The sequence below is a fragment of the Vicugna pacos genome, chromosome X (assembly GCF_048564905.1).
Source record: "Vicugna pacos chromosome X, VicPac4, whole genome shotgun sequence".
NCBI lineage: Eukaryota > Metazoa > Chordata > Mammalia > Artiodactyla > Camelidae > Vicugna > Vicugna pacos.
Window position 1 is genome coordinate 32,171,113 of NC_133023.1, and position 26,731 is coordinate 32,197,843.

At 36.9% G+C, this 26,731-nt stretch overlaps 1 protein-coding gene across 8 annotated transcripts in view; it reads right to left on the reverse strand.

Annotated features, from left to right (window-relative positions):
* Positions 1–26,731, reverse strand: part of CASK (calcium/calmodulin dependent serine protein kinase) — a 315,531-nt gene that overhangs the window by 91,167 nt on the left and 197,633 nt on the right. For all 8 annotated transcript variants that reach the window (XM_006211818.4, XM_006211816.4, XM_031671296.2 and 5 more), the window contains exons 7-9: positions 22,827–23,002; positions 18,091–18,213; positions 8,522–8,605 (exon numbers count right to left, since the gene is read on the reverse strand). In XM_006211818.4, coding sequence (XP_006211880.1) covers positions 8,522–8,605; positions 18,091–18,213; positions 22,827–23,002 — 383 coding nt within the window. The remainder of the gene's footprint in view (positions 1–8,521; positions 8,606–18,090; positions 18,214–22,826; positions 23,003–26,731) is intronic.

Below are 26,731 nucleotides of genomic sequence, written 5' to 3' on the forward strand. Positions count from 1 at the left end.
TCTACAAATATAAATTGAAAAAAGAGATAGACTACAGAAAGGGAAGAGCCAAAAAAACAGAGAAGTAATCTTGATGATATTACTCCAGGCAACTTTTTAGATTTCCAAAAGTCCAGGGTTAACACATGAGAACTCCTTATGCAGAATTTTATCATCAGCTACGAAGATGAAAAAAATAGTACTGAATGTTGAGTTCTTCTTTCTACAGTAGAAGCTTATTTCACTTTACATATTACACATGTTCCCTAAACGCTGGGTGAGAATGGAATTTTATATATCAAATCATTTGCTTCCCACACATTGAAACTAAAATTTTAGAGATGCTTTATTTTTATTTCCAAATGAAGTTCTTAATATGTTAGTTTCATGTTTCAAGGCCCGTTCTAGCTACTACTATAAAAAAGATTTAGAAATATGTATACTAGGAAAGCTCTATTTAAAAGAGCCCTGAGAGGTAAATTCTTTTGAGATAATAGTAGCAAGTTCCTAATTTATCTGTCTTATGGCTAGCAGTTTTGGTTATTTAGTTCTTTAAGCTCAGCTACTGCACATGGTTAAGATATTCAATGCAAAGCTATTATGTAAAATGGCAAAAAGGTTCCACAAGAGTTTATGGATTTATAGAATTTTATTAGAGTTTGAGAGTCACCCTTCGAGATGATTCATTCTAAGAGACTCATTTTGCAGATGAGAACACTGAGGTCCAGAAACTTAGCAACCTATGAAGGTTGCTGCCAACTTAGAGATAGAATCAAGTGTAGACAGTAATATGTGATTCAGATGTATTGAAGAATAAAGTATTTCATATTTCTTGCACACAAAAAAAGAAAGAGTAGACAGAATTGAGGTCTTCTGACTACTCTCCCCAGTTCAAGGGTTTTTACTATACCAGGAGTCATACATCTTTTTCTGTAAAGGGCCAGACAGTAAATATTTCAGGCTTGCAAGGCATGTGGTCTCCGTTACAACTATTCACCTCTGTCATTTAGCATGAAAGCAGCCAGACAATATATAGATGAATGTACATCACTGTGTTCCAATAAAACTTTACATATAAAAACAGAAATATAGATGTATTAATTTATGGAAGCGTAAAGTGCTTATGTGAGAGCTTTGGCTCCCAGACTATAGTTTGCCAACCTCTTTACTACACTACACTATTGCTATTGAAGAGCCTGTGGGTATAACACAAACATAAAACCAGAGCTTATACAAGTAGTTCTTCAAAGTTCCTAGTTTATTAAATCCTTGATAGAGAAGCTTTCTATCTACTTTAGTTTAGAAGATACACTTTAGTAAGTTTTGAGAGTGAAACGAAACAATTTTGAGTTAAGAAGACTATTCATAATCTGTTAAGATAATTAAAAATAAAGATGCAATTTTCTACTAAGCAAATTAACCTAGAAAGGAGAAGGCAGATTCTAAATCCAAAGAAAAAGGGAACTACAAGTAATTAAGTTCAATCATAACTGTAGTTAATATGTCAAACATCAAAATGAAATGCTCCTTGCCAGATGATTCTGTGTTTCATTTAAGGAAGTGGAGAACAAACAAAATGGTTAGCTCAGACTTCTGCTAAATTAAACTACTGTATGCACTTAAGGAAGTAACAAAGTTATTAAGGAACAGGAGAGCTGAACACAGATGAAACACTGACTTGAAGACAGAGCCAAAAGCCAATATCTCCTTTCTGGTGCCCTCTAACTGATCTCCATGAAGTTTGACAGGCACAAGGGCAGGGAGGTACACTTCAAAAAGTTTAAATACAAAACAGACAAGTATGAGATGTAGGGTATTGGCTTTGTACCCAAGTGGCAAGATAAGGCATAATATTTTGTGATATACTGAGGGAGCAAAACCTATCACAGGGACATACAAACACAAGTGAGAGAAGAATTTGAGAGAGGATCGTCTTACTAGGCTTTAGAACCCCGAACTCAAAACCCTACGAAGGGTGGAGAATCTGGAGAGGTTGAGGCTGAACAGAGGTGACCAAAAGGCTAGAAAATCATTTGGAGGTAGAAATGTTCAAGGATTTGGGTAGATTACATGTAAGAACTAGGCCCTAGATGACAATGAGGTAAGATCATTGATTAAATCAGAACCTCCCATCTCTCTCCATCCAGTCACAACCCAAGTTATTCAATTTAGTCAGCAGAGCCTATGATACTTAAGCATAATCTAAACACAAGTCTAAAACATGGAATTTCATAATTAAGTCAGGACATGACTAAAGGAGTCTGTGCTGTCTTCTCTGAAGAAGATTAAAAATGAGACTTGTAGTAGATATGGCTATATTCAAGAGCAACTGCATGCAATAGGTATCTGAGGAATCCTTTTGGGTCTGTGTATAAGTATTTTATAAAGATAGTCTTTTAATGTATATAATAACTTTCAAAAGCTAGACTTCCTAACTTAGGAAGTAATAAATTCTGTATTTCAGAATCAGAAATTAATAGAATTACTTTGTAAAATATAGGAAGATCAAAATCATGTCAATTATTATTTATGTAACTGTTCACACCAGAATAACAGTTTTCAGTTTTTAGAATTGACAGTGCCTTTTGGATAAAAGATTTACTTACTGCTCTGAATAGCCGGAGCCCACATCCATTCTGCTAACTTCCTGCCTCTGAGCAAACTGTCACTACAGGAGAGGACTGTATGTAAACGCTGGCTTTCATTAGAGCACAAAGGTCCTTGATAAATCCTTAGGTTAGCTCTTGTGGAATTGATAGAAGGGGGAAGGTTGCCAAGAGGCAGCTAATTAGAGCTTCCTGGCTGACCTCTCAAAAGGTGCTGTTTAGGTGTACTGTTACTTTTGGAGGTGCCAAGACTCCAGACAGCAGTGCTATGCAATAGAACTTTCCATGACGGTGGAAATGTTCTATACTCGTACTGTCCAATACAGTAGCCACCAGCCCATGTGGTATTTAGCACTTGAAATGTGGCTAGTGTAACTGAGAAATCAAATTTTAAATTTTATTTAATAGTAATTAATCAAAATTAAAATTTAAGTAGCCATATGTGCCTAATGGTTATTGTATTGGATAGTGCAGCTCTGTAAAGTACTACAAACAGCATTCCTAAACAACCTTTTTCTAGTTCCGCAAAAAGCAGGAACCCAAGAGACCAACTGGTAAGTCAGAGAAGTATGCAGCCTACAGTTTTGCAATCTGCAAAATCAGTAAGGGAAAATTGTAGGAAGTTATCAGAAATCTCCCTCAATTTCTATATATACAAATAATAAATGGTTTTATCCGCTACACCGAGAACTCACCATTTCCTGAACGGACTGCAATCAACTTACAAATACAGAATGTTGCTTCTATTTATATAGAATTTCTTTGACATACTTCACTATAGGGAAATTTGCTTTCTGGAGGTAGAAATAATTCAATGAAGCAGAGGATGGTTTCTAGGACAGATTCCCTCCTGAGCCTTTTCCCTAGACAAACAAGCTCAGACACCCGCAGACATCCCCCTAACCCTTTCCCCCACCATGCCCCCCTTGCTCAGTAACTCCAAGCAGATGGCACCCATGGTTAGAGCACAGGTGTGCCTCCTTAAGAGACACATACCTATAGGAGACAGATTTTCCAGACAGCCCAGATCAACAGTCTGTCCCATGCATCCTAATATTCAGTCTGAACAAATATGGTCCTCATACCTAGTCCAGTGCTCAGGTCTATGTAGTTTGTAAAGGAAGTTTTGCTTCTAGAGGATTTTTAAAAACCTTAGTATTGAAATTCTAGAGCTCAGTATGAAATAAAAGGAGAAAACTCAACATATGAAATGTCTGATTGCCAAAATGGGGAAAGAAACTTTCCATCATCATTCACAGATGGAAAGTCAAATAATGAAAGGAAAATAAAAAGAAGTGTGTGGTAATTCAAATCACACGTAGGGTTCTATAAACTTTTTAAATCTATAGTTCGAAAGATAGTCTGAAAATGATGTTAACACTTTATTACTGTCCAAATAATTTTCTCATTAGGATTTGTTGTCTCCTGAATCCTACTGAAGAGGTTAAATGCCAATACGAATGTATGATTATGGAAAGGAACAATTTCTGATTGTTGAGTACTGATACTATTATAACCAATAATGAGAAGTAGTCTTGAAATTTCAAGAGAGTAAAATGAATAATGCTTTATATTCTCGCATAAAACAGTTTCACAAAACTTTCAGAATGAGAAAAAGGTTCAACTGCAAAAATAATAAACTCACTACCAAAAATACATTAAAATTTATTCTAACAGGTATAAGCCTTTTGGAAGGCAAGTTATTTATAGAGATCAGAAATCTGAAATACATGTATATACTCTGATGCCATCAATTCCAGTAGCAACAATGAATTTGCCCTAAGAATATAATCAGAGGTGTATAAAGACTTATTAATGAGAATAAAGCCAATGCAACAGTATTTATAGCTGTGGAAAACTGGAAGCAATGGCCATGTCCACCAGCTGGTTAATCAAATTACGAAATGTACTGTGATAGAATTTTGCAGAATTATTACAAGTTTGTGCTTTAATGACTCTCAATAAGGTTAACTTATCAGAATCACTCATGGGCTTTTTCAATAAACACTAGTCTAGTTCCAAAACATCCTCATCATCCCCGCACACCCATAAAAGTCCCTATACCCGTTAAGCAGTCACTACCCAGTGCCTGGCAATCACAAGTTTGCTTTCTGTCTCTATGGACTTAACACACATGAAGACCTATTCTAGATATTGGAAATACATAGACTCCTCCAATATGTGACCTTTTATATCTTTTATTGCATGTTGATATCCAATTGTCCCAGCATCATTTTTTGAAAAGACTGTTCCTTCCCCATTGAATTGTTTTGGCACTTTTGTTGAAAATCAACTGATCATAAATATAAGAATTTATTCCTGGACTCTAAATTCACACCGATACACATGTCTAACCCTATATGATGCCAGTACCACAGAGTCCTGATAACTATAGCTTTATAGTGTTAAAATTGGAAAATATAAGTCCTCCAACTTTGTTCTTTTTTTAACAGATTGTTTTGGCCATCCTTGGTCCTCTGCATTTCCATGTAAATTTTAGGATCAGTTTGTCAGTTTCTGCTAAAGCTTTGATAGGGATTGTGTTGAATCTACACATCAATTTGGAAAGAATTGCCATGTGAACAATAGTGAGTTTTCCAATCCAAGAACATTAAATATCTCATTTATTTAGATCATCTTTAATTTCTCTCAGCAATGTGAGCTTACAAGTCTTTAAATTCTTTCGTTAAATTTATTCTTAGGTATTTCATTCTTTTTGATGCTTTTGTGAAAGGAACTGTTTCTTAATTTCAAGATTATTCATTGCTCACATACATATGTATATAGAAACACAATTCAATTTTGTATACTGATCTTGTATTTTGTGACCTTACTTAAGTTGTTATTTTTAATAGATTGTTGCAGATTCTTTAAAATCTTCTATATACAGGATCATGTCATCTGTAAACAAAGTCAGCTTTACTTTCTCTCCAATCTGAATGCCTTTTATTTTGGTTTTTGGCTTGACTGTACTAGAGCCTGAGAATTTGTATTTTTAGTAAGTTCCCAGGTAATGCTGATGCTGCTGGTCTAGTGATCCCCCTTGGAGGGCCACTGCTGTAAAGAATGTGTATCACATGATGAGGAAAAGTCATAGTAATAATATATCATGTGATAGAGGAAAGTAATGGAAAGGAAGTGAATATTATATCACAAGTATAAGATCCTCTTTCTAGATACTGTGAAGGAAAAAGATGATCAAAATGGACAAAAAAATCTAAGCATAATTATTTTGGAACAAATACATAAATAGAGATTATCCAGTGAACTTTTGGTGTCCTATACATTTTTGGAAAGTCTTTAAAAATCTCAAAAATGTTAATGATATCAGTGACTGGGAAAAAGCTAAGATGCAATGGAGCATTCGTTTAGGAATTACAGTTGTTTATAAATACTGACCATATCAAAGATACTAAATATTAAAATAATAATACAACAGTAACAATAAAATGTTAATAGAAAATACTCTCTATGGAGCACTTATGACTGCCAGGTACTGTTCTAACTGCTATAATATATTAACTCATTAAATCCTTACATCCTTATGACTTAGCCATTATCATTATCCCCATTTTACAGATAAGGAAATTGAGGCACATTCAAATAAACTGTTCAAGGCTACACAGCTAGTAAGTGCCAGTAGTCAGGATTCACCCAAGGCAATGTAGCTCCAGAGCCCACTCTTTCCTATAATGCTGTACTCCTTTACTTTCTTCTTGCCACTGTCAATAAAAATTTCCTACTTCTGACTAAGTAACAAAAGCAAGTTTCTTTCTACTGCTTTCTGTGAACTTCCCTTTTAATCACTTCAAAGGAAGCCGTAATAATTTGGTCACTACCCACTATTTGAGGAGCTTAAAAACAGTGTTTGGGTAGAAGGATGGTTACCTAGCTGTTCATCTGTGAAAATAAGTTGTGTGGTGGCCTCTGAGAGCCAGGGAAGTTGCAATCTCTGTGCGAGAAGCTCACAGAAGTGGCAGAATGAGGAGAATGAGTTTCTTGAGGAGGTATAACAAGCCTTAATCAGAGTGGCTGAATTACTCAAAGGAATACAGCCTCACCAGAAGCTGAAAAAACCTCAATGTTAACCCTGCTGATGTTCCTAATTCTAGGGTATTTGGTGGGTCTTGAAATTTTAAATAGGCCTGCAAAGGGATGTGGTAAATTCACATGACCCTCCTCTGCTGTGACAGCTTGTTCCTGTCCAAATGAATCTTAGTCACCACTTTGGTTATTTTAGGCCCAAATCTGATTCTGTGGCACTGGGAGAAATATAGCATCTGTTCCTTGTGATGGGGCAAGCCTGAGTCCCACAGTAAAAGGCCTATACTTGGGCCATGAAAGGTTCAGCCCCAGACAGGGTAGTATCACATAGGCCAAAGCAACAGAATTAAAAAGACTTTAGGGAAGAACTGAGAAAAAAGTATAATTAATCATTTCTTTGAGAAAGAAACTAACTTCAAAAATGGCTGACCAAATTTCACTTTGGATAAGATTTTTTTTCTTTTGTAGGCTACACTGGTTCAGTTGTATAGCAAAGCAAAGAAATGAAAGTCTTGGAAAATTTCTTTGGGCACCATCTCAATAATGGCAGATAAATTAATAACTTTTTTTGCTGAGGATTTTTAAAGTAAATAGAGAAGAGCCAGTTTGAGCCCCTGACTGAAAAAAAACAACTGAGAGAAAGGCTAAACTGGGAATAATCATCACCAACAGTGACATGTTAGAATTTCTCTTGCTCTATGGTACCATTCTACAATTGAACTTTTTGCAGTAATGGAAATGTCCTATATCTGCACTGTCTGATACAGTAGCCACTAGTCACATATGGTTACGAACACTTGAAATGTGCCAGTGTGACTGAGGAACTGATCTTTTACTTTTATTTAATTTTAATTAATTTATATTTAAATAACTACATGAGGCTAGTGGCTAATACGTTGGCCACTTCAGTTCTGTAGGATAATATTGTGGCCTATGTAGTTTCCCACAGTTCATACAAATGTTCTTAGAAATCTAGAGTTGAATACAATCATTCACATATTTCAGGGGTCGAATAATAGTGAATTAATAATATTATTACAACTTATGACATAGCTGAAAATCTTTATGCAGAAAAGTCTTTTAGTTGGCAGGAGTTAACGTGGCTATGGAGGACAGAGCTCACTTTTAAATAGTAATCAAAGTGAGCCAAACATGAGTTAATTTTAAGACCATAATACAACAGTTTCTTTTATTGGGGGAAGGGAGGAAATGCTGTCCTGTAAGATTTTTGCACAGTGTTGAAAAGATTCCATTATTTTATTTTGGGTCTTTTTCAAAAACCTTTTAAAGTCAACTGTGCTCTTCATATGGAGTAATTACTGGGGTTTTTTGGTTATTTATTTATTTATTTGGTGTGGTGGAGGATAGGAAGTGTGATAAAAGGGAGAAAGGTACCCTAGGGAGGATAAAGAAAAAGTGAGAAAAGTGATTTGAAAATATTTTCTACTAGACCAAGGGAGTAGGGATTTTTACTGCTTTGTGATGGTTGTTCAATCCTAGTTCCAATTCTAGTTTGGTATTGTTTCCACTGAACTAAACTCACATTTTTTGGTCAAAATATTTAAGTTTGAAAAATGTGGCCTAGATTCAAATCCAACAGCAATGGATAATAATAGCAAATTATTATTTTTAAAGTAATTATATCCCAGCTATGAATTTTAAAGCTAGCATAAATCTAAATCATGATTAATATTCCATTTACTATAACTTATTGTTTGGATTTATACTTAGATACTACCTTAAATGATTAAAAAAACTGAAATCTTACTGAAATGATGGCAACTTTTAGAAGAGAGAATTTAGCCATAAGAAAATAATAGCCAAAACCAGGATAATAAAAACATTATCATCAGCTGTATCTGTCTGGCTTTTAGCTGATTTCTTTAATTTACCTTTAGTTTCCTCCTTGCATTGAATTTCCTCAGTTGCTCTACTGTTTCCGGAAGATGAATCTTGTAGGCATAACGATCTCGCTCCTACAAGAGAAGAAAGATAACACACAAAACTGTTTTAAAAAGTGAAGAAGCTTAACCTAAAATAAACAATAATGCCCAAATTGGATATGAAGGTCAAAACTTGATAGTAAAACAATTCATTTCAAGCCAATAACAAAGGGCTGAAATTAATGGGCCGTGTTATTTTCAGATACATATGGCTAGGTGGCTAAAATAATCGTAATTATTATGAAGGTATGAGGTTACCTCTGACATGATCTTGTCAGGTAAAACGAGCATTTGAAAAATTAACTCCACAACTAATTCAGCATGCTGAGTTGCCAGGAATAACTGAATTTTTAAAAAAATCAGTTATCTTCAAAACTAGGACAAACTTTTCAAGGCCATCTAATTCAACCATTTCCCCACATGGGATCCCCTTCAATCCCTGATGGATGATCATTTTGTTTGACCTTGTTCAAGAGGAGATCATTACTTTCTGGCAGCCCACTACAATTTCAAGAAAGTGAAAAAGTTCTTACTCAGCCTGGGCCTTGTTCTATGCAATTGGGATAAACAAGTAATCAAAACCAACACAGATTCTGACCCTCATGCAGCTCATATTCCAGTGGGAGAAGATAAGAAAATACAAAAAAGGTACACTATAGAGTACGTTAAAAGCGTTATGGAATAAAGCAAAAAGGCAGAGTAAAGGTATACTGCACTTTAAAAAAGGGTGGTCAAAGTAGGCCTAATTGAGAAAGTGATGGCCAAAGAGTTGAGAGTGGTCTAGGCATATAGAAAAACTGATGCAAAGACTTCTCAGAGGAGGGAGTGTGCCTGAAATTTTCAATAAATAGCAAGGAGACTCGTGTGTGTGTGTGTGTGTGTAGTAAATTCTGGTTGTTGGGTTGAGAATAGACTGGAAGGAGTTAAAAAAAAAAAAAAAGGGCAGGGAGACCAGTTAGAAGATTACTGCAGTAATCCAGGGGAGAGATGATGGTGGATAAAACCAGATGGAAACAATAAAAAGGGTGAAAGAAAGACAGACTCTGAATATATTTTTTGTTTTACCGAAAAAGTTTTACTGAGGTATAGTTACCATACAATTAATCGTGTTATATGTAAAATGTACGATTTGATAAGTTTTGACATATGTATACAAATATAAAACCATCACCTACAATCATAATGAACATACCCATCACTCTCTAAAGCATCTTTGTGCCTCTTTGTCACCCCCCTCCCTATCCCCAGGCAACCACTGATCTACCCTCTGTTACTTTGCATTTTCTAGAATTTGATATAAATGGAATAATACAGTATGTATTCATTATTGTCCAGCTTCTTGCACTAAAGCATAAATATTTTAACTTCATCCATGTTGTGGCAGGTATCAATAGCTCATTTCTTTTTATTGCCGAGGGGTATTCGATTATATGGTGTACTATAACTTGTTTATTCATTCACCTGTTGATGGACCCTGGGTTATTCCCAATTTTTGGCTATTTTGTATAAAGCTGCTATGTACATTAATGTATAAGTCTTTGTATGGACATATGTTTCATTTCTCTAGGGGAAATACTTAGGAGTAGAATGGCAGGGTCATTTTATAGGAATACGTTTAACTTTTTAAGAAACTGCCCGACAGTTTTCCAAAGTGGTTGTACCATTTTACATTCCCAGAGCAGTGTATGAGTTCCAATTGTTAAACATCCCCACCAACATTTGGTATGGTCAGTCCTTTTGAGTTTAGCCATTTTGATACATGTGTGTATAGGTATCTTATTGTGGCATTAGTTTGTATTTCTCTAATGACTAATGATGTGAGCATCTTTGCATGTGCTTATTTGCCATCTGGGTACTATATAAATGCTTGCAAATAAAGTCCAAGATCACATTATTTGTAACTAAAATTTCTCCTTGCACATGAACCACTTATAAAATCAATGTTTTGGTATCATGTACTTACAAAATTTATTTTTGAACTTAAATGTATGATTTTACAGTTAGTCCTGTCAAAGCTTCATCTTATTATCAGTGAAAATTCCTAAAGAATGAATATAAGCAATTTAAAATTTATTTTCTATATTAATGACTAATAGTAACAAGAGTTCCCTGGAGAGCAAAATGATCTTTTTCTTGAGTACATACAACACTTAAATGTCAAAACAGAGTGACTCCAATTTTCATTTCTGCTAGATTTTATGTGCTAAACATCTTAGAAATGATTTCATTATCTTTAGGGACTTAACCTCCTTTTCGTGCACTGAGCCAAAACAGATCCACCAATACAGAAGACAGAAGAATTTATCAAATAATTAACTAGCAGGGAAAAGGATAAAATTACTATTTTAGAACAAACAATGGAATCTTTTAACGGATTGTATAATGTTACTATTTGTGGATTGCAAATTTTAATTGTGTCATGTCTGGTGATCTTTAATTTAAACATTCACTGAAGAACAAACATCAAAATGGACTTTGCATTATTTTTTGAATGAAAATTGTTTTGGATCATGGTGAAATACAGGGGCAAAACCACAGGGAAGGTCTTAAAAACAAAAAGAAAAAAAACCCAAAAGGTACTGAATGGAATAGTAGAAAGACAATGGCTTTGGAGTCAGAAAAACTTAAGTTCAAATTCTGGGTCATTTAGGTATTAGCTGCATGACCTTACACTGTCTCAGTATCAGTTGTGCCTTTTTGTAAACTAATTTTATAGGATTGTTATGAAGATTAAATGAGATGCTGTATAGGTCCATGTTTGGTTTTCCTGAGTTTTAATAATGACTTTTATTAATCAAGACATGGAAATCTCTGATATAAAGTAATTTAGTAGCTTTTTAAAGTGTGTGTATGTGTATGTGTGAACAAATAGTTCACTAAATAAGTTTGGCTATTTTCTAACTGAAAACATGTTCCTATCACATAAGAAAAAAGGTAAAAGTGGAACAGTAAAAATTACACAGGACCAAACCTGTGACCATCTCTAATTATTTTTATTTATTCACTTTATTTCCAAAAGAGGTGAACCAAGTTACAGCATGTTTTTGAATAAAGAGTGTAAGGCCCATAAAAACCGACAACATAACGCCATTTGCAGCAACATGGATGCTCTTGGAGAATGTCATTCTAAGCGAAGTAAGCCAGAAAGAGAAAGAAAAATACCATATGAGATCGCTCATATGTGGAATCTAAAGACTCATGGACAGAGAATACAGACTTGTGGTTATCAGGGGGGTAGAGGGTGGGAAGGGATAGACTGAGATTTCAAAATTGTAGAATAGATAAACAAGATTACACTGTATAGCACAGGGAAATATACACAAAATGTTGTGATAACTCACAGAGAAAAAAATGTGACAATGAGTGTGTATATGTCCATGAATGACTGAAAAATTGTGCTGAACACTGGAATTTGACACAACATTGTAAAATGATTATAAATCAATAAAAAATGTTAAAAGAAAAGAGTGTAAGGCTGCTATGTTCAGATAGTAGCCACTAGGTGAGATATATTTACATATTTATAGAATTTAAATATAATATAGTAAAGTAATACATATTTAAATATAATTAAACATTCAGTTCTTCGTTGTACTAGACACATTTCAAACGCTACACAGCCAACATGTGGCTAGTGTCTACCTCATTAGACAGTGCAGATATAAACACTGCCCTTGTGGCAGAAAATTCTTATCAGACAGTGCTAATAGGGGGCCTTTCACTATTACTAGTACTGAGTTGAGGATAAAATCTAACTGAATTTTGCTTAAAATGAAATTGCTCAACATTTTAGGAACAACGTAACATAAAATTTTTCCACTGCTATTTAAAAAAAAAAGGGGGGGATTTCATTCCCTTCCTCAGACCGTTTGTAAAGTCTTTGCATGTAGCAGAACTGAGATCAAGCCTCTGGCTGATGTCTAATGTGTATGGGTGTGTGTGTGTGTGTGTGTGTGTGTGTGTTGGGGCGGGGAGAGAGAGAGAGAGAGAGATAGAAGGAGAAAGACAGAAAGAGACAGGGCCTTGGGAAAGTAGCTTGAAAGATACAAGACATGTCTGGATTCTAGAGCAAGAAGAGGCATTGGAGCTGATTTTTTAAAGCATCCCTTATTCCATAGAATAAACTCTTCTTTTTCCAAAGTCTACTTTTTTACTTAGAGTTCTTGATAACAAGGAAATTGATGACTCAAAAGTGAAGCAACAGAAGATTGAAAGCTGGAGAAAGAAGGTTGACTGTGGAGGGATCCCAGGACTTGAGGGGGTGATCCCGTGGTGATTATTGCTGGGATTTTTTTTTTTTGCCCCCTAACAAATCCTTGCCTGAGTGTGAGAGGAAATTCCAACGACACGGAGCACAGACAAAATGACCCCCAAGAAAAGCCTCCTCTTTCTAGCCAGAGGACTGAGAAGAGGTTGGCTCTGCAGGACAGAAGCCTTTCGACTTCACTCCCTAGTCCAGTTAGGAAGACGAGGTCCTCCCTCTCAGAACCCTTTCCACCAAACCAGCCCTGCCTGTAGCAAACAAGGGCAAAGGGGCGGCACCCCACGCCCTAGAGAGCAGGGAGGGAGCGGGGAAGGAGGTAGCTCTGGCACATCCCCAGTATACCCCAGTGTAAAACCAACTACAACCAACTGAGCAAGAGCTTTGAGACTAAACTATGGTTATGAAGTGCCTCCCAGGTTCCAAACAAACTTCTGGGTAGCACACAAGTGGAACAAACCAGATTGAGTGCTGCAAAGGCGCTGAAAATGAAACTGGCATTTGAATTACAGCCCATATAAGTGGGCCAGGACATGTGTTCTGAATCTAATTGGGTTAACTGCCTACCAAAAGAGGAGATTTAAATAGGAATCATAGACTCCTAACAAAATAATACTAAAAATGTCCAGCACGTTATCCAAACTTACTCTTCAGAGGAAGAACCAGGAAAATCTCAACTAAATTAAATCTAAATTTCAAAAGTTTAAAATAAATCACTTCCACTCTACATGTTTAAACCTCCTATGGGTTTCCTAATTCCAAATATCTCGAATCACTCATCAGTTTCCCTTCCTTAATCGCTCTCAGTCTGGGTATTTCTTTCCCACTCCCACTTTTACGCCCTGGTCGAGGCCCCTGTCACTTCCTGACTGAACGGTCACGGTTTCTACAGGATCTCTTTGCCGCTACTGCTTGCATCCCGACAGGCAACCCACCTGCATACAGCGTCCAAAGAATGATATGAGCACGCTGCTTGCCTGCATCATCACTCAAGGCTTGCAGTGGCTTTTTACTCTCTATACCCTGATGTCTAAAGGACCTCATTTGGCATTCTAGACTGATATATTCTTCCCTCAAACCAAATTCTCAGTCTCCTACTGCTATAACCCTCCTAATAGCTGACACTTGTATTGTACCAGCGTTTCCTGCCCCCACCCCCCAGGCCCTGAATACTTGTAATGCTTTGACTGTGCGCCCCTGTATTTCTTGTCCGGGGCACACGGCCCTCTTCAGTTCCATGAACATGCGTGGCCTGTCCTGGAGCTGGAACCTGAGGTGACCTCTCATGCCCCCATTAGTCTTCCTGTGGCCACACCTCTGTACTCCTGTGTGGTGCTTCTCACGTACAACTTCTGTGAGGTTATTTTTCTGTGTCTTCATGTTATATTAACATCATTTGAAAATTCATGTCACGATCTGACTATGCCTTTCTTTCTCTAACAGACTGGGAAGTTTAGTACATAGCAGACTGTGGATGCTATTTCTAGTGAACACCTTTTCTGCTCACCATTCACTAAGGCGAAGTGGAGAGAGAGATAAGGACACAGTCAAAAAATATGTGTTTAATAAAATTATGCTTAAATGATGATTCCTGATATTCTCTAAGCAGATGAAAACACAAGATTAAAAAAAAGTCTATTAAGGTACCTCTTACCAGAGAACAGGTAAATAATAACAACCCCAAGGCATTCTAAAAATGAGGCAAAAGAGTAAAAATAATATTTTTCTGCATTAAATAGTCCTACCTGAAACTAACAGTAATGTGGTAGGAATTCAGAAAAACATCTGCAGCAGTGTGTCTTGCACTTTAAAAGTGCTTGGTTCACTGTCCCTTGTGCATACCAAATGCTGAATATACATTTAATTTGTGTGTTGATCGACTTTTCCGAAATCCAAATTGATTAGCTGGATATAAATACCCTTTTCATGCTGTATTACAGTCAATATACTTGGGGGTCTACATATTAAGGCTATAAAGGGTGGGAAAAGACCTCAATCATCTATGAGAAAATTATAATCTGAGTTGGTCTTACTTTTGTTGGGATGGATAGTTATAGCCAACAGCAATAATTTAGATAAAAATGTTAAACAGGTATAATTTAACAACCACAAGACATTCACATATTAATCAGTCTATCTACTCAAATTCTATTTTTTTATATAGTATGATTGAATAGGACATTTTGTGTGTGTGTGTGTGTGTGGTTTACCAAAGAAATAATTCCTTTTTTTTTTTTGACACAAAGCAATGGTGTCATGACTTTGGGTACTCTTCATTACAAGAATTTTTATCATTTTATTTCTTGACTTTGCAGTTATTCAGGAGTTTTTCATATTTAAACCATAGCTTAAATTTTAGTCATTGTTAAATTACCACCACTTATATCCAAAGAAATGATTTAAAAGTAAACATGGAAAAGAACTGAAATATAAGCCTGTTCTCATCAGCTAGATAAAATTCTCATTGAATTTTTCCATCTTCAGATGACATACTGCAGTGAAGAAGGTAAACTGTACTTCAGACATGGCATGTGGCACCAAACTCAAACAGCCTTCTGGAATGTTTTCATTTAAGTTACTGACATTTTTTTGTCTTTTGTCTTTGTCTTTCTGGTACCAGAAATCTATTATGTGTTAAGCTCAGATGATTTGGAACCAGAACTATAATCATTGCAGGGATAAAGGTTTCCAAAAATAAATGTTATTAGTCAAGACATGCAAGATAATGAAAGCCAAATTTTCTAAAGGATCTTAAAAATGACTAATATGGTTGCCATTTTCACTGTTATTTGGCATTTAAATTAGCTTCAAATGAACAAAAGACCCCCATTACGGAGAAACTGAGAAAGGCAAAGAAAAAATTGGAGTCCCCCTAAACTTTATTTCTGGGAGAAAAAAAGTATAAGAAAGTATCTCAGAACTGTTTACCCACTCTTTTCTGGGAGAAGTCAGGATTAACAACAACTGGGGAAATTCAGAAAGAGAAAGAAAAATACCATATGAGATTGCTCATATGTGGAATCTAAAAAAAAATACAAAATATAAATACAAAATAGAAACAGACTCATAGACATAGAATACAAACTTGTGGTTGCCAAGGGGGCAGGGGGTGGGAAGGGACAGACTGGGATTTCAAAATGTAGAACAGATAAACAAGATTACACTGTATAGCACAGGGAAATATATACAAGATCTTGTGGTAGCTCACAGAGAAAATAATGTGACAATGAGTATATATATGTTCATGTATAACTGAAAAATTGTGCTCTACACTGGAATTTGACACAACATCGTAAAATGATTATAACTCAATAAAAATGTTAAAAAAAAAAGAATGACTAGAACTGAGTATCAGAGGGTTGAATGCAGATTTGAGAAGTAATATTCTTAAGAAGGATCAAGATCCACTGGAATCTTAACATAATATTATTATTCCATGTCATCACCATTAAGATACATTAGTAATCTGCATTTTAATATATATTATTATTTTGCATAATTTCCAGGAAAGTAGCACGGTATAGTAAAACGAACATTTACTCATTTATTCTTTAAATTATGAACTAATATTTATGAGCACCTACTACGTGTCAGACACTTTGAAAGGTTCGACACAGAAGTGAACCAACAGCCCCAAATTCCCATGCTTACGCAGCTTATACGTTACGGGAGTAGACAGACAAACAAGGAAGCAAAACATAAGTGTGTCTTATGGTGACAAATGCTGTGGAGAAAACTAGGGCAGGGAAGGAGGGCAGGGAATACTGTTGACAGGGATATTCCTTCTCTCAAATTTGAAATTGGGTGGCCAAGGAAGATGTTGCTAAGAAGCTGCTAATCTAGGCAAAGACCTGAAGATGGTGAGGGAACAAGCCACGGAGAGATCTGGGGGTAGAGCATTCTAGGGAAAGGGCCTGGCTAACGCAGAGGCACTGAGGCAAGTATGTGGCCGCTGTCTGAGGGACAGCAAGGAGGCCAATGTGACGGAACAAAGTGAGAAGAGGAGAGTAGTAAGCAGTGAAATCAGAGAGGTATCAGGGAGCAAAACTGTATGCCAAACTAAGACAGAACACGTCAGGGGAGAGGCCTCGCCCAGAAGTGCAAATTCAGCAGTCAGTAGGGTACAGTGGCAGTTAAAGCCATTAAAACTAGATGACGTCCCCACGGGTCTGAGTGGAGGCAGAGGGGGGGAGGAGGGGCAGGGACAGGGCTGTGGCATTTCATGGCAAAGAGGTGGGTGAGGGGAGGCGAGGAAGAAGCAGCACCATCTGAGAAGGAGCAGCCAGAGAGATGGAGGGGAAGCCAGGAGAGCGAGGTGTGCCGACTCCAAGGGAGGACAGCGTTTCGGGAGGACAGATGTCAAAGGCTGCTCATGTGCCAAGAGGGAGAAGCCTGAGATTTGAGTGCTGGACTGTGTAGTGTGAAGCTCATTAGTGACTTGACAAGGGCCGTTGCAGTGGAGTTGGTAGGACAGCAATCCTGACTAGGGTGGGTCTTTCAAGAGAAATAGATGGGAGAAACTGAAGAAAGTGTGTACAGATAACTTTCTAGAAGTTTTGCTGCCAAGGGGAGCAGAGAATAGGGGCAGAAGCTGGAGCGGGTTGCGGGGTCAGGAGAAGATGTGTGTATTTAGTAAGAATGAACTGTAGCTTGTTAAATCCAACAGGGATAGGAAGCTGGTGATGCAGGGTAGGGGAAATGCTGGAGCGGTGAATAAGTGAACTGGATGGGGTCTGGAGTGCGAAGGAAAGTTGTAAATTTCTTTAACACTCGTTGGCAAGATGGGATATAAAAAGAACTTTTAAAATCTGCCTTTTTCCAAAGACAATATATCCACACCCAGTAACTACTGAAATAAAAATAATGCTATAAAGTATACAGTCACATCCAAAATAAAGATAATTAATTTTTAATGATCACACAGTAAGTCCTATTTCTGTGGTTCAGGCCACACATCTTTGGAGCCTGTGTTGGTAGAGAACAAACAGGCCTTCCTCCCTGATGTATTCTGCCTTAATCCGCTTTTGTACCCTCTTGTGATGAGAGCTGAATGCCACTCAAATGGAACAGCCTCTTCTTAGATGTTTACAGAGGATGTACAGAAATGGCAAACAAGAGGAACAAAACTGTACAGCAAACTGTAATGAAAAAACTCTCAGAAAAAAAAAGGTGGAAAGGGGCACCTTACAGAGCAATACACTCCTGTCACTGGCAGTGTTCAAACAAAGTGCAGACGGCCACCTAGGAGCTTGTGTACCTTAAGCCAAGGGTGATTCAGTGCTTCATAAACAGTGATCCTTTCAGCGGGATCCAGCATCAGCATGCGACGAACTAGGTCTTTGGCACTTTCAGAGATATGGCTCCACTGCCTTGGATTCATCTGAAGAGGAGGAAAGGAAAATTACAGAGTTATGTCCAGTGAGAAGTTAATATTCACTGTTATTTAATATTCCTATGCTGTTTCAATGTGAATAAAATTCTCAGAGCAAAATAGAGAAATATGATTCTAAAGGCTTGATTTCTAAGGAACAAGACAACAGATGTAATTCTTTTCTGTTGTTACTGTTCTTTACAGGAGATTTTGCATCAGTAAATATTCTTTACATATGTTATTATTATATAAGTTACAATATTTTTAATAATCGAAGAATAGAATGTTCACGATTGCAGGTTCTACGTAAAGAGTCTAGAATCTAGGCTCTGAAGAGACTACAATACTTTGATCCAGAAAGGACTAAAATAAAACTGAAAAAATTTAGATTAAAAAAATTTTTTAAAATATTTTGCTTTTAAAAATTGGAATCAGCAGTAATTGTGAAGCTACACAAAGTCATTAACAGGATACTTTGGTCAGTGTACGCCATTTTCAGTACTTAGGAAGAAATACACCATTACTATAGGCCCTACAAAAAACCCTACTCACTTGTGTATTGTTCTTACTGAATTTACTTTTGTTCCTCTTTTAAAGATGAGACAATTAAGCCACAAGGTAAAGTAACTAAAGTCAAACTAAAAGAATTATGAGTTGCTCAAAAGAGACAGGATTTGAAGGAAGGCTATGGATCTGTGAGGAAGAGTTGGAAGGCTCCTGGGAAAAGGAGTATGTCTCAGACCAGGAACCAAGAAAACAATGAAAAGGAACGGAAAGGAATGCTTAGGGCTTGGAGCTGGGAAGACAAGTTGGGAGAGGAGGGTAGAGACGGAGTAGGGTCTCACTCCCTCTTTAGTATCAGGAAACTGACTGAGTGAGTGAGCTTATGGGAGCTGTCTGGTGCCAGGAGTTTTATTCTCCATCTTTCTCCTTTAGAAGGTGACATAGGTCTCTGCCGGTTAAAGCCACGGCACTGATTAAAGTCCACAATAATTTAAAGCCAAATGAAATCACAACTTGCATGACAGTACACATGAATCATTACAATCTGACCAAGGGTTAGCATTAGACATTTCCCTCTGGTTTGCGTGAGGCTCTGTTCTTGTAGATGGGAGTGAGAAATGTTCCATATTCTTTTTCTAAGAGGCAGAATTCCAAACAATAGTTACTTCTGCTTGTCAGATCCCTTAATTAAAATGAGTACCATGAGACTGTTGAAATATTGTCAGCTGACTGAAACTGAGATCAGTTTGTGAGAGAAGGAGGTGAGTGATTAGATGGGGCTCAGATAGATGGCCTTGTTTCCTCTTCCCCATCCTGGAGCTGATGGACTCTTTAAAGTCTGCATGACCTGTCCTTAGGAGAGGGGTTGAGAAATCATCTGAAAGTGGTAGTGAGATGCCTGAAGTGAGTAGAGGTTGAGAAGTATCCCCCATCTTTTTAATGAGGGAGTCCAACCTAGGGTTTTCTCTTCCTTTGGCAGAGAAGAGTAGTTGAAATAAATTTGGAAGGTTGAGTAAGTAAGGGAGAACAAAACAGGGCCATAAAACAGTCACACTTATTTGAATACTAGAGCCAGGCAGCTTAGAACTCCTGCAGTGTAGATATCAGCTGGCTATCCAGAAACAAATGACGTAAGATGACACTGCATCTTTTACAGACTTTGGGAAATGTATTTTTTTTGTCTTTTATAAAAAAGTTAATTGAAATTACATGTTAGCATATAATTTAGCTAAATAATATTCTCTGATATCTACCTTAAATGACCAACTAAGCTAGTAAATGAGAATAAAAAGTTAAATTAAAATTACTTAAGACCAGTAGCAGTTTATAAACTATGACTATTTAAATGTAGTACATAAAAATTTTCTTGAAAATACTCATAGAGATCAAGGATTTTGTTAACATTTCTTTTGTTAAGAAGCATGAGTGATGAAATGATATTTTTGAGATCTGCTTCAAAACCATCTAGATTGGCTACATGTTGATAAGCATTAAAGCTTGGGGTTCATTAATACTGTTATCTCCACTATTTTGTTCGTTTGAAATTTTCAATAACAAAAAATGTAAAAATAAATGGTGACACAATCACAGCACAGTTACTAAGCTGCTGAAAACCTGAGACTTTTGTAAGGAAAGCCATGACTATAAGCAAGAGGTGGAGTTAGACAAGTAAAAGAGTAAATAGGTTATCAACCTCAAAGCTTCAACTCCCCAGGTACAGAAATTATGATATTGTTGGCAGCATCCACCTGACTTAGTATAATACTAAAAATAGGAAATTTAAAAACAATTTAATTTTTGGACGTTTGTGAATAGTCCAACTTTTTTGTTTTTTTTTTAACAAAGAAACAAAGTCAACTATTCAATGCTTTAAAAATAGACAAAATCAAATACCAGAAGCTGTTGGAATGAAGCACATTGCCTTGGAAACCAGGAAGTTAGCAACTGAACAAACACAAAGGAAGACTCTATTATTAGCAAATGCTTATAACTCAAAAAGGCAGGTGGGAGATTTTATTATACGGTACCTGCGTCATAAATCGCTGTGAGGATGAAACGAGTTAATATAAGTCAAGTGCTTAGAATAGTTCCTGGCACATAGTAAGTGCTATGTATGAGTTAGCTATCATTATTGCTAGTATTATTATTATGCTGATGCATTACTAATTGTGTTTATTTTCATGTTAGTATCTGTGATTTCACTTGGCAAAATTCGACCAGAAAGCCATAACCGTGCATTCCTGCCACTCACAATTTCCAGGGATTAGAGGGGGATGATTACTTACAAGCAGTTTCCTGAGGCTTTTAGTTACCTTGAAAAGATTGATTTTATTCCCCAGTGGCCAACTGACTCTAAGAGAAGCAGAAAAACCTATACTTAAAACATCTTTCTCTGTTAACAGAGTTTTGGCATATATCTCAATCCAAATAAAAGACAAACTTGGATGCCCTTAGAAGCTAATGGGTACGCAAGGTCCAAGGGGGGGAAAAAAAGCATAAACGATTCTCACCTTCTCACTTTCACAAGCTTCGGTTATGGCCTAAAAGGAAAGGCTTCAACTCTGAAACTACTTTATATCTTTCATTTCTTTTTTTCTTAATTTTTTTCAAGTCCTATATAAAATTCTAACATTACTGAGGAATTGAAAGAAAAAACTTGAGGGACCCTACAGTTTTGGAGTCTAGTGCTGTATAAACCTGTGTGTTTGGTTTTGTTTTACCAGGAATGACTGAAAAATGAAACAGTGGTGATTCTGGTGAATAGAAAGCACATGTGTCAGTCATAATGGGAGGAAAAAGAACTTCCTCAAAATAAGCTGCTCTTCTTTGATATTCAGACACATACTCCCCGTGTTTCGCACACACAGTCCTATTCTGTCAGCCACACAGGGCGGTACAGGGGAGTAAAGTGTAAGAGCTGGGGTAGTGAGACCCACCTTAAGCTTATTTCCCAGAATTTCCTAGGTCTTTTTGGTGTAGCCATTTACACTGTCAGTAACGACTTTTTAATTTTTTAGTAATGAAAGTAATAATGTACTAATCACAAGTCTGTGAATAGTACATGCAGCTCTAATTCACAATAGCCAAAGATGAACGCGAATGTTTAAGTCACACCAAAACAGCTCCAAATCATATTATGAAATGCAATTGTGATACTGGCATTTCAGTTTATCCTGGGATGTAAATGGAAAGTATTTCAGCTATGCCGGCTAACTACATAAAATGCAATAAAGTAACATATATGACAAAGCAAAACAAATAAAAGTTAATAGACACTAAATCTAAAATTAAGATAAGGAATTACTTAAATTACCTGGATTAAATTTCCATTTTCATGTTACAAATTAAGCAAAAAGTTATAAACATAAAGCCCTTTTCTCAAATTACACAAAGAAGGGCCAAAGAAGTTTATTTCCCAGCTTAGCCTGAATAAACAGGCTCAGTCATGAGGCAGCTAATGGATACTTTAAAATCTGGGCTCAGGTCTGCCACAAACACCTTACCTGGGGTAAAATAAAAGGTCAAATTCTAACACAATAAATTCCAAGGAGCATTCCAAATTCTTTTCCTGAGCTAGAATTTTATTGGAAATAAGCAGGGCAGTAACCAATTTCTTTGAACTAGTTAAACGAGTAGTTTCCTAGAATGTATTTGAGGTGAAAGAATTTGATTTGCAATGTGGCTTTGTGACTCCGAGAGCCCAGGATTCTTACACTGCCAATTGGCACGTGGAGGAAAGGGGGCACATCTATCTGGTCTCTGGTTTTTATACTGTATCAAAGAGGAGTAGGGTTTCTGTTTTCTAGACTAAACACAGAGTTGGAAATCAAACACATGGGATAGACTTCAGCAGTAGCACAGAGGGAAAGGGAAGGAGAAGGAGGTGTGAGGCAATGGGTTGCTTTAAAGCCAGTCAACTGGGTGACAGTTCAGCTAACAGCGACTCTGAAATTTACTTTGACTCTGAGGCCTATGTTGCATAACAAGCAAAGCAAAGAACTTTTCTCTAAGTAACGATGTGACAATCAACAAGAAACCCAAAGAGACAGTAACTTCAAAGCACATTTTTTAGGATAATTTAATCTCAGCGGAAACACAAAACGTTCATGATAGATTACCTTATATTTTCCTTTAATAATGCCTTCAAACAATCTTTCCTTGGTTCCGTAGAAAGGCAAACAACCGCTTAGCAGGATAAAAAGGATCACGCCACAGCCCCAGACATCTACAGGTTTTCCATAAGGCTCTCTTTTGACAACTTCTGGGGCCATAAAATGAGGTGTTCCAACGCGTCCTACATTTAAAACAACAACATCAAGGAAAAATGTTTACAAAAAAAGGGGTTTCCCCCCCTCATATGAAAACTGAAAATAATAGAATAACACTGTGAATGAAAAGTTTCATAATATAAATATTCTCTCACCACCTCTCCCCTCCTCTGTACAATCAAAGAAAAACAGGCAGAAGGAAAAAATTATTTATCCATCACCCTTTGAAAATACTGAGCCCAGGGTAGGTACTTTGTTTTGTCTTGTAACATTACTACTTCCTATTGAATTCCACAGGGTATATGGTAAGTATTTACCTATGTCTTGCTTCATGAAGTTGTATAAATTTTCTAGTTTTCTCGTGTTTGAAAATTACTAAAAATATAGAGCAGAGGCAGTGGCAGGGAGAGGTGGGGACAAGTGAGAAAATATCTGTGGAGAAAATGATTACTTTTGACTGCCAAATGGAAATTCTCAAATTAAACCTAATGCTGAGAACTTTTATTTGGAATATGACTCTGATCTGAAACCCTGTTCAGTTGATTTTAGGAATTAATTGTAGCAATTAACAATGGTTAGTAAAATTTTGTTGTAGTAGGATTTTTTCAGCTTCCACTGAACATTAACATTTGAAGAGAATGAGAGCAAATAATATCACATAAACCAAAGCAAAATCATGAACTCCTCCCATTCAATTCTCTTTTATCTCCATCTTCTTTAAGGCATTTTTCTTTTTTCTTTTTTCCTTTCCCTACAAAAACTAGGTTTCAGAAAGGAATCTGAAAGCAGCTGCTTGCACACTAGTAACCATCTTTAACTCAGTATCCCCAAAGGAGTCTTCTCTTCTACTGCAGAACAAAAGGCTTGTACCCTGTAGGGAAATTACTGGAGGGAGAGGGCACTGTTCACCAGACCCTGGCACCTCTTCTAGCTCTATATGCAGGGCCAGACCCCTCCTCTCCTCCCTTTGCCCCCTCAGTCCCTACCTCAACATCATGAGTCCAAGATAATGTTTATTTTGAAGACTGCACAATACTTTATATAGAGCTCAGAGTTGTGCTTCAGAGTTTTATGAAAGGCCTCAGAGATCGTCTAATTGAGCTCGAGAGAATACATCATTGTCTTCTTGGTGATTGTCAAACCCAGTTGGGATGGAGAAGGATACTGCAGCTCTTAGCTTGTGTACTGGGAATATGACTTTGCTGCAGATCATAAGGGTTCCCCTCCTTCCCCATAATTAAAGAGATTAAGTTTAGGGTTCAGGGAGTGAAAATAGTTTTATTTAACATGTACAGTAGATCAGTGAAGCTGTATACTGGTTAGACGGAAAGATTTTTATTTCCATATTGCCCCATTCGGCTTCCTCAAGTGACATAAAGAAGCTGAAATGATGAGAAGTAAGCCTCCTACTTCGTTAATAGCCTGGACAGGGCGGGGCCCTTGGGGAATTTGCCTTGTTCTGATGGACAGGAGCTGGCAAAAGCAGGGAAGAGCAGGGCAAGAGATCAGGGTACTGGTACCAGGGACCCAGTCAGGTACATGCTGACGGTTAGGATACTGCTTTGAAACTGGACTCTTACTACTGCCCGCACGAGAGAAGGCCAAGCAACTCAAAATAGGCCTCAGTCTGGGAACAGTCAGCGCCACCATGGCTGGTCCTGGACATCCAGGGGAGGTTTTCTCCACTTATCTGGACTGAAGACTACCCTGGTTCTGGAGAATTAGTGTTCATCCTTGAGGAAGATACATGTCTTTTGGTTCAAGAATTCGCTCATAGATGAAAGGGGGAAAGACCATGGTAGAAAGAATATATAGGAATGATTTTTTTATTTTATGTGGACTGGTAGAATGTGAAAGGTCTGGAGTTAACCTTTAACATACACCAACCTCTTCCCCAATTTCCTGGTTTATGTATCATCGCTTGACTTTTCCTTCTTTGTGGTCACTTGATTTTTATGACTTTGACCACAAAATTCTAAGAACGGGAAGCGAATTACCAAACCAAATTAAATGTCATTCACTGTATATGAGACACTTGAGATATACACTTAAACTATTTAAATGTTAACTTTTTTGATAACATAATAAAGTCTTATTAGCTAGAACCTCAGGGTGGGGGAAGTTGTTCTGAATAGCAACATATTCAATATTTTAGGACTTGAATCTTTATGCACCCAAACCTTTTCACTTTGATCATTCTGGATGGTTCTCTTTCTACAATTTCCTGACTTCTTTTACACAAGAAGCTGCACATAATTTAACCTTTCTCTTGATGACTCAGAACTATCATTGTGGATACCAATGCAAGAACTCTACTCTAGAACAGAAAAACACCCTGAGAACTTCAGAGGTATGCAAGGGTTGATTTCTTCAGTATTAACGGGCTGCTGTGCATGAAAATGAATATATGTATATTTCTGTATGACTGAAGCGTTGTGCTGTACACCAGAAATTGACACAACATTGTAGCCTGACTATACTTCAATAAAAAAAGTAAACAAAAGCCTGCTGTGCTTTCCAACTTTTGGTATCTGCTCAATCTATTTTTTCTGTCAGGCTTTCATTTCTTTCCTCTCTCTATGCTTACTTTAGCCTTGTCTTCTCCTAATTTGTACCATAAAATCTGCTATTAACTGGAAACTGATTAGAAACCGGATTCTTTCATTTAGTAACAACTTCCTAAGTGCCTGTTAGGTCCTCAACACAGTGGAAAGGGTTGTGGACGTACAGAGGGATAAGCCATAGTCCCCCCCCACCCCCCGCCAAACCCTTGCCCTCACAAAGCCCAATCTTTCATATAATTACAAATCCCTGCATCAAATGTCACAGGAAGGTACGCAGCCCAGAGAGCTACGGTAATATGGGAAAGAAGGAGCAGGGTTACCTAACTTGGGATGGTGAAGGTCAGTCTACTTTGCAGAGGAGTTGACTGTTAGCCCGGCCTTCAAGAACAGAGTTAACCAGACACATAAAATGACAAAAAGGCATTCTAACCAGAGGGAATAGCAGGTGCAAGGTATGAAGGAACACAAATCTATAAAACTTTCAGAAAAATGGAAGCATGTCAGCCTCTGAGTGTGTCCTTAGCTGCTCACTTGAGAGAACCATGAATGAGTGGTGAGAGTGGGAAAGGTCTTGCTGTTATTATAGTTACATCCTAGGTTCCTAGTTATCTTCTGTGTAAGTGAGTTTTCCAAACAGCTGAATTTCACATAGGGGACATGTAAATGGTTTTTACTATAGGGAACACATAGAGGAGAGAATTCCTTTCTATTTGGAGGACTGAGTGATCAAAGATTCCAACTGATAGGAAAATAATATTCTGTTAAATATTAGCAAATGAGCTGATAAGTATTGGTAAAATTTTCAAAAGGACCTTTAACAACTTGAAAGCTTTTTAGAAGAGAAATCATTTATCCCTTATCTACACATATTGTATTTTAAAAGACACTGTAATGCTCGAAGTAGTTATTTCAAGACTGCAGGGAAAGGTATGTTAAGAAAGGACAATATTTTGACCATCACAAAGTATTTTAATTCTAAAAGCACTGAGAAAAATTAACTTTTCATAACTGACACACTGTGGGTTTAAAATCAGCTTTAAAAATATACTATTTAGGGGAAAGGTTAGTGGACTTTAAGAAAATAGATTAACACGTAGAAAATGTCTGGGGAAATCTAATGAATCTGTTTTCACCTTCAGTCAAGATGCACAGTGCAATATAAGCCCATACCATTTTAAATATTAACAGGAT